The 14,760-nt window shown below is 52.2% G+C and overlaps 4 protein-coding genes across 4 annotated transcripts; 1 reads left to right on the forward strand and 3 right to left on the reverse strand.

Annotated features, from left to right (window-relative positions):
• Positions 1-527: 527 nt before the first annotated feature.
• On the reverse strand, positions 528-2,930 carry PG986_010924 (uncharacterized protein; the record flags this gene model as incomplete). Its single annotated transcript, XM_066847146.1, has 5 exons — positions 528-749; positions 812-1,258; positions 1,339-2,246; positions 2,301-2,431; positions 2,485-2,930. 5 exons carry the CDS (start codon positions 2,928-2,930, stop codon positions 528-530), a joined length of 2,154 nt encoding a protein of 717 aa, XP_066696637.1.
• Positions 2,931-8,600: 5,670 nt separating this feature from the next.
• Positions 8,601-10,250, forward strand: PG986_010925 (uncharacterized protein; the record flags this gene model as incomplete). Its single annotated transcript, XM_066847147.1, has 5 exons — positions 8,601-8,738; positions 8,801-9,155; positions 9,217-9,288; positions 9,362-9,734; positions 9,809-10,250. The coding sequence occupies 5 exons, from the start codon at positions 8,601-8,603 to the stop codon at positions 10,248-10,250; spliced, it is 1,380 nt and encodes a 459-aa protein (XP_066696638.1).
• Positions 10,251-11,555: 1,305 nt separating this feature from the next.
• On the reverse strand, positions 11,556-13,557 carry PG986_010926 (uncharacterized protein; the record flags this gene model as incomplete). The annotated part of the gene is given in 5 exon segments (XM_066847148.1): positions 11,556-12,153; positions 12,230-12,598; positions 12,659-12,978; positions 13,032-13,428; positions 13,439-13,557. The coding sequence occupies 5 exon segments, from the start codon at positions 13,555-13,557 to the stop codon at positions 11,556-11,558; spliced, it is 1,803 nt and encodes a 600-aa protein (XP_066696639.1).
• PG986_010927 (uncharacterized protein) lies at positions 13,557-14,085 on the reverse strand (the record flags this gene model as incomplete). Its single annotated transcript, XM_066847149.1, has 2 exons — positions 13,557-13,844; positions 13,927-14,085. 2 exons carry the CDS (start codon positions 14,083-14,085, stop codon positions 13,557-13,559), a joined length of 447 nt encoding a protein of 148 aa, XP_066696640.1.
• Positions 14,086-14,760: the final 675 nt, after the last annotated feature.

Here is a 14,760-nt window from a genome sequence, read left to right on the forward strand (position 1 = left end):
CTGCATTGCATTTATGTCATGCAGCCTTAGGGCCCAAACTATTCCCTCACACATAGGCCATGCGTATTTGCAGACTGCAAATGGGGGCACAATATCGACTCTTCGGATTGGACTGTCAAATCACTTCGAGCAGCAGGTATATGTATGGAACACAAAGCAGATTCATTGCTCAAACTAGCTGTAAATGAGTAAAGACAACGCAGCATACGGGTGTCTTCTGCAGACAACCCCTGGACAAATTCGCAAATAGAGCCACGAGTTGTCCCTAGCCAATACATGTAATCCGGTCAATGTAAGTCATCGCTGCAAATACTTTCTCTCCCACATCTTACGTCCCGGGGAAACCGCGTTTAAGCGGGCGAGAAAATATAGTTGAACGGACGCTGAACGCGATTGAGGTTCGGCCGTTCACCTTGTGTCCGCCTGCCATAGGATACCATGACTTGGGTACAGAATAGGGTACAAGAAGGAATAAAAGAATCGCATAATAGAGGCATCAGTGGTGGTACAGTGGAAAAGCATACTGCTTAGTCATGGGGAAGGTTGTGGAGTGCTTGTTGCTCTACCGTAGTGTGCAAGGCCTCGGCTGCGGCTTCTTCGTGACCCTTGTATACCATACTCGCAATACCCTCGGGTACTTGGCCGTTTTCGACGGCTCTCTGTCGTTCTTCATGGCTTTCGATCGATTCTGGGCGGACGAAGCGTGCAGTCAGGGCGAAGCGGAGCTTGCCACATGGAGTAACAGCGTGCTGTTCTACCGTTAGCATAATGGATGAGAAAATAAACCCAACATCACACATTCAATGCTTACCTCGTAATCCTTCTGAATATCGGTTCCATGCATAATAACGATATCTCCATGTCTCAAGGCAAAGGAGATGACGCTTGGTTTGTCGCCCCTTTTACTCCTACCCTCTTGGCCAAGCTTCGTCTTCCGCTTTGGGCGGAAGCGCATCACAGCTGGGGATCCGAGTGACAGTGTAGCAACGGTGGGACCGAGTTCCTTCTCCCCGTCGTCATGGTAACTGATAGTCGACTTCTCGAAATAGCCGAGAGCCATAAGCTCATTGAACTTCTCGGATTTCAGGCTCATCGACTTTTCCGAGTGGCCGGTCGACAATCCTTGAATGAACTCGGACAAGTGAGTGATTCCAAGAGATTGAGCCCAATCCAGTTGAGCCAAGCCCGCAAGGATAGGAGCGGGCGCGTCTTTGAATCCGACCGAATTTACGAAGACACCGAACTTGTAGAATGCACCCTGAACCTTTTTGTTAGCCCACCATATGCATTGTCTGGAATCTTGCAAGTAGGCAAGAAAGGGGGACGAAAGGTACTCACATAGTTAAAGGCGAAATGGGAGGTCAACTCTTCTCGCCGACTGCCTTTAGCTCGCGCCGGGTTTCGCCGAAGCCTGAGGTCCTCATTCTGCATATTCAGATACAATTTATCAGGACCGTTTAGCATGCTGCACGTCTCCGGAGTTGCGCGGAAGACGGCAACCGCTCCGCCAACCAGGCCTTCGGAGTTCGGAAAGCCGTACATCTCGATGTTATATCCTCCACTGGAAGTCGTTCTGTGTTCGATTGACGCATCAATGTGTTCCAGCTGGCGCCGAGTATTCATGACTGTGCACTCGTCTTTCACGCTTGATAGTGGGTAATTGGTGAATGGAACCATGTGTGTGAAACCGCATCCCGCGCTCTCGTTCTCGCACGCCCATCCCCACCAATACACCCGCCGGCTGCAAAGGCCACATTGCGGACATACAATGCCCTTCTTGAATTCGGATTCGGTACCGCAGCTTGTCTCGTTTGCCACTGGTAGGGTGGGTATGACCGGAGGAAGTGGAAGGATGTCCCGGTTATTATGTCGTTCGAGAAGGAACGCTTCATTATAAACAAGCCCATCCGGATTTAAGGGCCTTTCGAATCTGAAATGTTCCGGGCAGGACATTGACAGGCATGTCCATCCTTCCGTGTATACGGTCTTGCTGTATTTACCGCAGGAATCACAGGAATTCCCATCACACTGGAACTCGCCGACGGGGACTGGCTCCGTATCGTGACCGGCCGGCATCCACCACGACTTAACGTTTGGGTCGATTTTCTCCAGTCGCGCCATGTACTCAGACACTAAACTGCCATCGACTGCAATGGTTTTCTCGGCCCATACGTATGTGACCAGGAAGAAACCCATGAAGCAGAAAGAGCGTGGAGGTTTCACCGGATAACTCGGGTTCTTTGAGCCTATTACACACTGTCAGTTCGTCGATCATGGCGTCCTTCACGCAGTGGTCTTACCTATCACAACGGAGACCGGCAGCCTCTTCTCGAAGGCATCCATTACCCGTCCATACTTCCGGCAGCCCTGGTCTTGGTCTTTGGTTCGGAGCATTTGCCCAGATGCTGCGTCTAGCTCTCTCCCGCCGCCACTATATGGAAAAGTCAGTAAACTAGACTTCGGTTTTATGACCTCTAGACTTACACAGTGGTGACAATAACGCTGTCGGTGATTGTTGCACGCGGGGAGGCAGCACCATCGATCACCATACCCTTCAATATATTTTTTGAAGTGTAAAAGCAACCCTCATGGTTCCGGTTAAAGGGTAGCGCGTCAGCAATTTGTGCGCGCTTGTCCGCGAAAGCGATCGGGTGCTCGCATGCTTCCGGCTTGCCTGCGTGGAGGCCATTGGACTCTACAGGCATACTTGAAGCATCTTCGCTCTCACCGGCCGCGTTACTCACAGCGCTCGCGAACTTTTGCTCAGGAAATGATGGGGGGTGTGACGGGGATCCTGACGGTACAAGCTGTTGGATCTCGGCGACAGGCAATTTGCTAGCACTGTCGCTGGTAACACCAACTCGGCGACGCTTGGTGTCGAGGATAGGCCCCAGTTGGGTGAGCTCACGCTTGGCAGTGGCTCGATCCATCTTCAAGGATTTGTCGGTGTTGTCAATTAGGGGGTGTCGATTAATGAGTGTCTATCCGATCAGGCAATGTGTCGATCGTATTAGTCGGTCGTATTAGGAATTGTGTCGATCGTTTCAGTAACTATATTCAGCGGATCGGGAAATGCGTCGATCGTGTCAGGAATTGTGTTAATCGTACCAAGAAATATGACAGTGACAAGAAAATACGTCGGCGAGGGGAAAATCTGTCCACGAGGTAGGAATCTGTCGGCGACGAGGGAAGATATCGGCGAGGAAAAAATATGTCGGCGAGAAGGAAATATGCCTGCTTCACACGCAGGGTCGAAGACTAAGGAAAGCGCGCCTAAACTCGAAGGTCAAGGAAGGTGTGCTTAGATCACCCTAACTGGGCTTGTTGTGCGAAGACGACTGGAGCGCTATATTTAAGGAAGGTGCAAAGTCCCTATGTTGTCGGTTGAAGGCAGTGGGCTTGAATGGGGACTGCAACTTTTGTGAAGGCAGCGGCAGCATCGTCTCAAGTGTGATTACGCCACTCGAATCACCATGACGGGGCCTTCCAAGAAGGCACGAACTACGCATGGGCGTTACTCCTTATCGATATAGGTGCTTGCTGTGTGCAGATGATCTAGGACAGCAGACTTTCGTGTTGAGAAGGCATCGACATTCAATTAAGGGGGTCGTCTGAACTATACCCCCACGGTTACTACCTTCCAGCTAGAATCATCGTGACGGGGCTTGCTGAGAAGGACTGCCGGGGTACTACTATATTCAAAGAAAGCGTTTGGCCCCTTACCGGGGCATGACGGTCAAGGGCAGCAGGCCTACAACGTGATGTGGAGAGGATGTGTTTTTTCGGCAAGACCATGCCATCTCAAGTCACAGCCCCACGTGGACTGCATTGGAATAATCGTGACAGCTCTTGTTAAAGGGATGACAGGCTGCCCTGTTGTATTCACGAAAGGCACGCAGCCCCTTCCCATTGTACTGGAACAACTTGGGTCTAGGCGACATCACCACAAGCATCAGCTCGACGCTATGATGATGCACTCTCATGACCGACAGTGAGTAGAAAGAACGAAGTAGATTATGTACAGTACATACCTAGGTACATAGTTTACCACATACCGCATTCTAAGCTGTCTTTGGGGAAGGCGCGGTGCCAATATTTATTTCCTTCCATGTTATTGATGTTGTGAGGGAAGGCGCACAGAGTACATCAGTGGACATTCGTACCTATGTGACTCATTACGCGGTATGGCAGGCATGTGACTGCCGTTTGTTTACCAAAGCATGGCTTGATAATGGCACGCGACGCTGCAAATTGGCAGTTGACCAAATGGCGCATTTTTGTTTCCATGATCGAGCTTTTGCTTCCCCTGGGCGACCCAGGATGTGCACAGGAATTGCCCATAGACATGGCATGCCTGGTGATGGCCAAAGCAAACCCGTATATTGAAGGACATGTGTGCAGTTGGATGTCGGCGACATGAATTTGTCTAGTATCAAAATCTTTGTAAACCTAAGAGTTTGGCGAGACAGGCAATCATCAATTGTTGTGTTGTGCTGCGTCGTGTTGCTCAATACAAGCTGCTCCAAAAAGGGGGTGAAGCACATTTGCTAGCGCCAAAAGCAACATGGTTGCAGCACGCAGCAAAACCTCCACATTGGCTCATAGCAGAAAGGAGCACCACATAGTGAAATAGAAGCATGCGGTGAAGGGAATCATGGCTTGATTGGCTGTATCATTGTTGGTCTTGTCTCATGTAGATGCTTGGCCAAGTAGTAACTAGATTGCTTGCGATGGCTCTCGTGACGCTAGAAGGTCAACGTTAGAGATACTTAGACAGCCACATCGATCGTGACTATGTATATACGAGACGCAATAGTCAATGGCTTGGACAGCTAGCTGACACTTAAGCCAGTCTTGACGACAGGTGACGGCTAGGTCGGCCAAGCAGAGCAGATTTCTTCTCAGCTACCCTTGAAAGATAGGCTGCCTCTAGTAGTCGAGTTCTTGACATCCCAGCACTCGTTGACCTACATATTCCGGCAGGTGGAAGGGGCGACGTGCTGGGATTACTTCGAAGGGCATCGCTCAAGGCTTCTGGGACAGACTGTTGTCCGTTCCGCCATTGAGAAAGCAGATAGACTCGGCAATTCTGCTCGTTGTTCGCAAGAATTTCTCATGATGCAGCGACCCTTTTGTTATGAAGGTCTTGAGGAATCTGGCGGTAGCAGAGAGGCACGGAAACGTGCAGACCGGCAAGGAGAATCAACAAGTAATCTCTACCAACATTTGCTGGGTGGTATATATAGATAATGAGTTGGTGTCGGCTTTCCCGTGGCTTTGTTGACTTCGGTTCTCCGAGGCTGACCTGCCCTGGACTTTCCTCAGACGCGAGAACTAGTTGGGCACTTGACCCGAACAGAACGGCCGAGGCCAGATTCGAATTTTGACAAGGCCACCAAATCAGTGTGTGAACTACCATGTGGTTACACCAGCTGACAGATGAGACGATAGCATGGAGTAGAGGCACATCTTTTTGGCCAAGGCTGTACATGAACCAGTCGATGATAGGCGCCCAGGACAGCTCGACGGCTCATTTGGAGATCAAAGGCCTCTGGCACGATATTATAGAATGGATTAACATACATCCCACGACTTGACGGACCTTAACAATGTCAATCAATGTCTAAAATCAGGAAAACTCACAGATAATGGACGAGAGGGTTGAAGATTAGTGACTTGGAGTTATCATCACCCAACCCCTTGTCGTGAAGGACATACGACAACATTGCCAGATGTATTCAGTCTTCCTAGAACATATATTTCTCTATGTACAACCAGAGGCTATGCGAATAACGCCACAGTACTTCACACCAGGATCTTGACTTTGCAGCCGTGATGAATGACTCGGCCTTCCCTTCAGGTGTAGGGCTCGAGATCCAAACCCGCCTCTTCTCACCTCGAAGTTCACAGGATGCGAGACCTTGGGCCGCAATATCCAGCCTGAGCATATAACTCACATCTTATTGCCGCACATCTTCCGGCAGGAGCAGGATAGGCTGTTCGGTGAGCAAGGAGGTATGATAGCCACGGGCCGCAACAAGCTCGTGGGCAACTCAGGACGCCGTCTTCAGGCTAACGATCTGTCCCCAACAAGGGAAGTTCACGTGGCTTGCACATCTTATCATCACGATGGCAAGGCTATCCCAGCGCACGTCTGCTCCGACTGTCTACAGTAGCTTCACGTTGCAGAGAAAATCTCTTGCTAGTCGAAGGGTATTGTTGGTGGCCGCAGCCCACTTGCAACGAGACGTCATCGTTTATTGACGGCGTGACCCGACGTTCTGGTTGCTCGTATCGATGATCTTTCACGGAACTTTAACTTATCACGCACGGTTTGGACTGGGGTTCCATCACTGATGGATATGTTTTCAGACCGACCAGTACCTTGGTGAAAGCTCCAGTGGCGATGGACATATACCACGCGACTCTAGTGAAGAATAGTGAATATCGATAATGGCATACGCAATATTTAGTGCGACTCAACATGGCTCGTCGCCAGTCGGAAAGAAAAGAAAAATCTCTATTTTTGGTCTTTGCTGAACAGGCGCAGGCAATCCGCCTCCATGGGTGGGTGGACTACGGCCCTTGGCGCCATCAGCTTAGCACTACGCTGAGATACAAATCTGGCCGAACGATCGCACTGAAGATGGGGGGACATACCGTTGGGATCAGCTCTGCTTGTAGCACTTCAGGCGCGCGAGATCCTCAAATGAACATAACAGGCTTACTTGTGAGTATCGTGGTGCACTTCCCTCAGGACGGGCACAGCATGGACCTGATGTGAATCCCCACCCACGAAATTTTCTGGAGTCTGTCGCCATGGGGCACGATTAGGGGCGTGAATCAGACCTCGATCAGTATCAATGAAGACGATTCGCTCTCGCGGTTGGCCATCATCATCCTTCCGAGATTCTGACCTGTCTATGCTGCCGGCAAACACATTTCGCCGCATTCAGATATGTAAGGCCACTCTTCTGAGGGTTGTCATTGATGGGTTTCGAGACATAACGCACTGTCATCCCCGGAAGAATGGCTAGGGTTCGTGATGTGCTCATGGTTCGGAGCTTTGCTGAAGTGCCGAGATTGTTTCGAAGCCATGAGAGTCTGGCGCGCAGTGGGTCGAAGGGGAAGGGCCACGTCATAGCTCAGCAACAAAGTATCCTTCATCATGCGAGGAATGCATATTGTAAGTAGGTAAGTAGGTAAGTAAGTGACGGGAAATATTTGGGGAAAAGTTTTTACAAAGGCTGCTGGCTCTTGGAAACGTTATTTGTCTTCTTGGCGACTGGCTCTGTGTCTGTGGACAGACGGCCGAGCACAGGACGCAATGCATATCTCTGTGTGTTATGTAATTGATGCCTTTCTTTTTAGCTGCACAGGAAGATCACTATGGCTGAGGGAAGGACGCAGGTCGTTCCCCATCCGGGAATCTCCTCCGCCCAGTCCGGTATTCAGGGCCCGGGCCTTCTACGTCGAAATGACGGACTGAACCCCTTACAGCCACCTCGTGGCCCCCATGACCATGAGGCAGGCAGGCAGGTTGGTGTTGGTTGGTGGTCAGCATCATGAACGAGCGTCGGTAGGGGTGCCCGGTTGCCTGCCAACAAGTACATAACCAAGCGACCTTGTATTGTTTCAGAATCACAAAGACCCACCCGCACAACCGCACTGAGCAGCGACAGGCGAAGATCAATCGCCCGCCCACTTGATTGATGTTGGTCTTTTTACCCCGGTAGTGGGGGAGGGGCCAATAGGCCGGGAATGAAGTTGCTTTTGTTGAATCGCGGTATTGCAACCTACAACCGTCTAGTGAGGTAGCATTCGTGAGAGCCATGCACTCATATTGATATCCAAGATCCCATAGGGCCGAGTCATGGGGAACCAACCAACGGTGGCAACGCTATTAAGGCACGGCGGGGTCTCTCCTCAGCCAGTCAGAGTCCGGGCGTCAGCAATTCGCCGAGCGAATGCGGTATACTGGCCCGCTCGGGTGCATCCGGCAGCCAATACAGCGAAACCGACTTTCGTATTTGGTAAGGGTGCGAAGTCCCAGCTGCATGGCCTGCATGCTTGCTGTCAAAGTCTCATCTAGGCATGTAGCCGAGGAGAGCAGCAAGAACACTAACCGAGCCCATCTCTATTCGGGACACACTTGACACTGGGGCTCGGGCAGACAGGGGTTGCACATGGCTCGCCGTAGTCTAGTGTGCTCCTCCTCTCGCCCCCTCCTACCAGTATGCAGCATCACACAGCCCTTTTTGGTTGAAGTATGTTTGAGGTGTCAGCCAAGGTGGGCCCTTTATAAGCAAGTATACTGCCCCGAGAAAGAGAGAGAGAGAGAGAGAGAGAGAGGTTGTCCTGTGGAGGTATCAGATAGGCAAGGGATCCGAGGCATGAGCGCGGTATTGCGAACTGGAGCAGTCTAGGGGGGCAAGTATGTCCGTAAATTTACTTGGGCAGCCTCGATAGATCATATAAGAACCGGAGCGGCTCTGCCACCCCGCAAGAAGGAATTATGTGTCTCGGGAGAGTGAACAACGCACTTTAGTACTTCTGTTCTACTTCTCGTCGTCTTCAAGCTGGACCTGAAGCACGAAACCATGTGGCTGTTACATCTTCTTTGCTGGGTCGCCGTTACCCTGGGCGCAGCAACAAACCAGTCGACGACGACCGACCACCTGGAGTCAACGAGAGCAGCTCCCGCAACACAGTTGCTCAGCCAACTCTCCTCATGTGCCGTAAGTAGCCAAGACGATGCCATTTCTGGCGCCCTGCATCGGCTAACAGACGACTTCTTCAGCTCAAATGTGTCGTGCAAGAAGCCCCGAAGGTGGGCTGCGGCATCCTCGACGTCGAGTGTCAGTGCGCCAGCGAGCCCCTATACGGCCTCCTGGCCGAGTGCGTCATCGACAGCTGCACCATCGCCGAGGCCATCGGGCTCGCCAAGGTCGATGCGCAGCAGTGCCACCGGCCGACCGACACGCGGGAGCGCATGATCGCCGGCATCTCCATCGCGTCTGCCGTCGTCATCCTCGGAGCCTATATACTGCGGATAGTATCCCGGCTCGCCATCAGCAGGTACTGCTGGTGGGATGACTTGTTCCACACCCTCTCCATTGGTTTTGTTATACCCATGACCGTCTTTGCCAACCTCAGTAAGTTTGATTGAAGCAAACGACTTCGCGCTATCATCAATCTTACTGACATATTGTGAAGTGGCGACGCATGGGTTCGGAAAACACTTATTTCAAATCGAACCCGAAGATGCCCCAAAACTATGGGCGTGGTGTAAGTATCCAGCACCTATTTCCCCCTTATCAGAGATAATCTTGACTGACCTGGCGCGTTCCCGATTCGCCAGTCTACATTTGCCAGATCCTCTGGGCCTTCAACATCCTCGCCCTCAAGATCTCGATTCTGTGCCTCTACCTGCGCCTGTTCCCGGGCCGGCGCTTCCGTATCGTCTGCACCTCGGCCCTTGCCCTGCTGGTCGTCTCGTCGCTGCTCCTGATCGCCTTCGACATCTTCCAGTGCAACCCCGTGTCGGCCGCATGGAAGCTGCAGCACGGCGATGCCCAGTGCATGGACCTCACCGCCGTCGCGCTCGCCAACGCCGCCGTCAACATCTTCACCGAGGCGGCCATCCTGGTCATCCCATTGCCGATCCTCGTAAAATTAAAAATGTCTACGCGGCAGAAAGCCGAGGTTATCGGCCTCTTGAGCCTAGGAACAATGTAAATTCTTCTTCGTCACCCCGCTCCGTTGTGTGCAGGAAAACGAAAGGCACCCCTCGCTAACATGCCAACAGTGTCATCATAGTAGCCGCCATCCGAATCCCCTCCCTACAGACCCTCAAGAGCCTCGTCGACGCCACATACACCAATGCGCCAGTCTTCGTGTGGACGTGCGTCGAGGCCATGGTAGCGCACCTGTGCGTCGCGGCGCCAGCGATCAAGCTGCTATTCACGTCGGTCAAGACCCAAGTCAGCACGTCGCTCGAGAACAGCAACACCTTCGGGTATTACCAGAGCTTCGACGGGAAGGGGGGCGAGAAGAGCTGGAAGGTGAGCACCGTGTGCCGCAAAGGGTCGCTGACCAGGACAGGAGGGGGTCAACCGCAGCAGAAGAGCCAGGCCCAAGACCAGAGCTATCACACAAAGGGGGGGGGGAAGAGGGGGAAGTCGGCGGGAACTACCAGAGGGGCGATCATGGAGAGGAAGAAGACGGTATTCGCTTGGAGACGCGAATAGAGAGGAAGACTGAACTGAAGCATGTCCAACACACACGCGATACTTCTTGGTTGGTTTGATGTACAGCGTCTCGGCTTAGGCTTCCATATGTTAAGAAAGATACGACACATGATCCTTGCCCCCGTAAGCTCCAGGGGGAATCACGATTCACGCCACATCCCCGGAGCGGCCCGCCCTGTATCCACCTTAGAATGTACAGTACGGTGACAGAAAGATTAGCCCCCCTCCACTGTTGCCCGAAAAGTTAAAGGTTAGCCAGAGAATCTATACCTACTCAAGCGTAAGTTTTGATTTTATCGACGATAAACTGGCTTAGAATATACGATAAGAGGCATAGCAATCTTTTGACTTTCGGAAAACAGTGGAGGGGGGCTAATCTTTCTGTCACCGTACTGTATCCCCCTTGGATGCGAAATACGGCTCAAAGAATGGGGACAACTTCTGGTCCAATTGGAATATCAGATATCTTCGGATTGCGATAGTTCACGCCGTCGGGGACTTCACGTTATGTCGTTACCTCCACAAATTATATGGATCGAAAGTTCTCCACTATTTGAGCCGTATTTCGCATCCAAGGGGATAATTGAAGCTTGAAAGTGACGTCTCCGTGTCTTGCCGCTGAATACAACCTCCGGACGTGGCAACGGTCACTTTTGTAACAAAGGACGGGCTCAGTATGGGAGGCTAGATGATGAGCTTGGTAGGCATGCAGGTAGAGGCGTTGGTCGTTCAGCGGTGCTTGATAACTATCGTTACCTCCGGACAGCGCCACATCTTAGGCTGCCTCTTGCTCAGCAAAGTAGACGGTGGGCAGTAACCGAGTTCGATTTGAATCTTCGTTTGCTATCTGGCAGATTGAGGGAAAATGCTATTGAAGGCAGGCAGAGCAGAGGAATTCTGCTAGTCTATGACCCGAGCTAACTTGTAATAAACCTGTGCGAAGGGTATCAATCATAAATTTCGTTATTCTTGCCCGCCTTGACAGTAAAAAGAGAAAGATTGGGCCGAACTAAAGACATTGATGGAATGTAGCTGGTCTCGAATCAGTTAGCCACTGTCGGGTCTTGGGTAGTAGTAGGGTTGAGTGAAAGGCAAGGCTAGAGGAAGCAGACTTCCGTCACGGCCACATTTAATTGCCGGATCTTACCAATCAGTCAATGCTAGACACCACACCAATTTCGGCATCAACATTGCAGCGTAAGGGCCTCGCCGATGCCTAATCTTCCGTCTGCAAGCAGCATTTTCTTTGGGCCCACGACAAGGAGAACGCGTTTGCCTATTCCGCATGGCCGCATCGACATGGGTTCAAATCACCATTGATAAGTCCTCAATCGACCCGTCGTTGACGAATTCGCGAAACAGAACCATGGCCTCGAAGTTGTTGGCCAAGTTTTCCACTCTAGCGCCTTCAGGGTCCGACAATGCCAGTTCAAGATCTCCCATGAACGTAGCCCTGATGGTCCCTTCACTCGGCAAATGGGCAAGGCCTCTTTCTTTCAATTCCAGGAGCAGACTCCGAGCCTCTTCTATGGTGATGTCTGCGTTGCGGAGCGTCATGGTCAGCAAACTAGTGCCGATCGCTTCAGACACGCGGAAGGGTCGGTTCAGGCTCTCGTAACCATAGATACACAGGAGGAAGTAAACCCGCCAGTCTGTGCCCTTGGAAACAAGAACGGCATTGGCCACATACATGAGGGCCGTGTGCCACAGGATCGTACACGCTGACGATTCGTAGCCGGTGCGGTAATCGATAATGAGGTGCTTGAGCTGTTCGACCGATGCATCAAAGGCGGTCTGTGGCGAACCATGCCTTGCCGAGAAGGTTTTGAGCTTGGCATGCCTCATCTCTGGGTCCTTGACAAAGGGCCGGAATAGATCGAGCACTACCGCATGAACCCATATACTACATCGTTCAGCTTTTGTTCATGGCCCACAACCACCAGTGGGAGGAGCGAGAACGACAGTTTAACAAAACGTACTGAAATACCAGCACATGGTGCGGGTTATCCTCTCCACGAGCCAATTCCGTCGGCAGATTTTGCATCCAGGCCAGGAGTTCGCGGTACTTCATTTCGGCAAAGTCCAGATTCGGTATTTTGGTCTTGCATTTTTCGTTGTAGTATGTCAGCGTGAGCTCATGCACAATACGCCACAGTTGGCAGAGAAATGTAAAAGTTGTGCCCATATATGCAGGAAGACTTCGTTTTGGCGATACAGAAGTCTCTTCGCTTGGCGAATCGATATCGGTCGGAGGGCTCGAGCCACTTTGGATATTGCCGGGTATAAGACAGACCGGCGGGGAGTCTGGGTATGAGATGCCTGGCTGGCGGTAGAAGATGGTTGTCAAGCTTTGGGGCCTGTGAGTTGCCTGTCCTCTTCATCTGGGACTCCTTCGTTTCTTGACTTACACGCTCCAGTTGAATATACCCCAAGCTGCGAATGACGTAGCACTCTGGTCGTCTACCGACATCTTGCGTTGGGCGTCTTCCCCAATCGCGTTCGTTCTCCCAAACAATTTCAGTCGCACTCCCATGTTGACGGCTTCTGTAAGGTATTTCAGGCAGGCGTGGTCTTTGCCGTGGCCCATGAACGCGAGACTCAAGAGCTGGGCCCCGGCCATATTCAGGAGTGTATCCGTATGTTTGGCTTCTGACCATAGACGTTCGGCCTCTGTACAGAAGAGTCGAACATGCTTCTGTACCTCCTTGTCGATGGCACTGTACATTTGCTACAAAGGCGAGTCAGCGGGGTTCCGTTCGTAGCATCGCTTTTATCACATACCGAGCCCCAATAAAGCAGTGCATTCACCAACAGAGACGAACAGAACCTTTTCTGCTGGGTGACCAAGTCGGATACGAAGAGATCCGGGTCAAACGTACCCAGCATTGGATGGTCCGTTTTCAGGTACAAAGATACAATGCGCGCCGCGAGCTCATTGCTAATCGGCACGGTTGTCCAGGCTGATATTTGCAGCCCGGACAAGCGATCATCGCAGTAGTCTCTCGAGATGGGGAGTGAATCTTCTGGCGCTCCGTGAATGCGATAAAGTTTGACAGCTGAGTCGGCGTCAATGTTGAATAGCTCTCCGGTAGCCAGAGGATCTTGAAGGTCGATGGAGCTGGAGGGCTTAAGCATTGCCATTCGGCTAGAATAGAGTCCTTGCGGGACTGGACCAATGCTGCACTTACCGCTGAAAGGACAATTCAGAGGGCCGATTGGACTTCACCGAGCGAAGCAGGTTGCTCTCTTGCAGGGCGATGATGGAAATGGGCTGTAGCATGGGGTATGATATCGGATGGCGTGCCATTAACTCGATTTCCAGGGGGACTGTGCCGGTATCTCGTCTCGGGGATCATTGAGGTCAGAGGGTCGGCGGGATCCCCTTCGGCCGCTCTTGATAACGGCCAGCGCAGCAGCGCAGTCGCCATCGTTAGCTCTGAGGACTTTCAGGACATCAACGGCACGATGCTCGGGCAACCACTTGAGCAGCTCAAGCATCTCATGCGGCTCTTCGCCAAGGTCCTTCCTCGGGCTGTAGGTGCAGTCGGTGGTCCGCTTCCGGCAGGGACCGCAGGTTGGCCGGCGGCCATCGCACTTTGTCGCGGGATCAGCCCAGCCCAGCACTCCTCGCAGGACAGGAGGCAGAGCGGCGAACAGACGAGGGGAGGCAACCTACGCGAGTCTTCTTGACGCGGCAAGAATTGCAAGCTATCTGAGTGCCGATGCGCTTGCGTTTGTTGGTGTCCTCTTGGGTGTTCCCGGAGGAGGACGATTGATCAGGGTCGGTTCTTGGCCCTGAAGCTGGCAGGAGCGAGACGTATTTCCTCGGTAACATCTTTCTGAGGTTGTCGACTGCGGGAGACGAACATGGCAGAGAAACGACCTGAGAATGGTGCGTCGCTTGGTGGATTTAGGCAGGCTTAGTCCAATTCAATTTGATGGAGCAGTTGCACCAAAATAAGGCCCCAAAAATGGGAAGCATCCAGGGCAATAAGTCGACGCCTACTGTACGCCGGCAGCAACAACGGCAGCAGCAGCAGCAGCGGCGGCGGCGTCGGCGGCGGCAACGCGCTACAAGTACCTACAGACTATAACTCCGGCAAGACCTGAGCCTGAGGCCCCCCCCGGAGCAGGCCAAACATTGCCAGCAGCAGCAGTGCTAGCCCGGGCGCTGATTGGCTGAATGGGGTTCAATTAAGCGTCCGGATTTCTGTAGCGCTTGGTCTGCGTCTAATACCTACCTACCTTGTGTACTTCAAGCCGAATGTCCAGTGCTGGGTTTGGGCCATTGCAACTCATAAAGCCAACTCGCGTGGGAGAGACATGAATGGAAATGGCCTGACTGACCTGGTCTTAATGGAAACATCTGACAGAGATCCCGACCCGGCTGTCTTGGAAACTCCAGGAGGCAACAAGGGGAACGGGCAGCCTAGGAACTAACCGTATGAGCCACTACCCCTACAATTCAAACACCCAAGGTTGAGCAAGGCTGTCCCCGATTGCGAGCCCT

The sequence above is a fragment of the Apiospora aurea genome, assembly GCF_038362705.1.
Source record: "Apiospora aurea strain CBS 24483 chromosome Unknown utg000007l_segment0_segment0, whole genome shotgun sequence".
In the NCBI taxonomy this organism is placed as follows: Eukaryota; Fungi; Ascomycota; class Sordariomycetes; order Amphisphaeriales; family Apiosporaceae; genus Apiospora; species Apiospora aurea.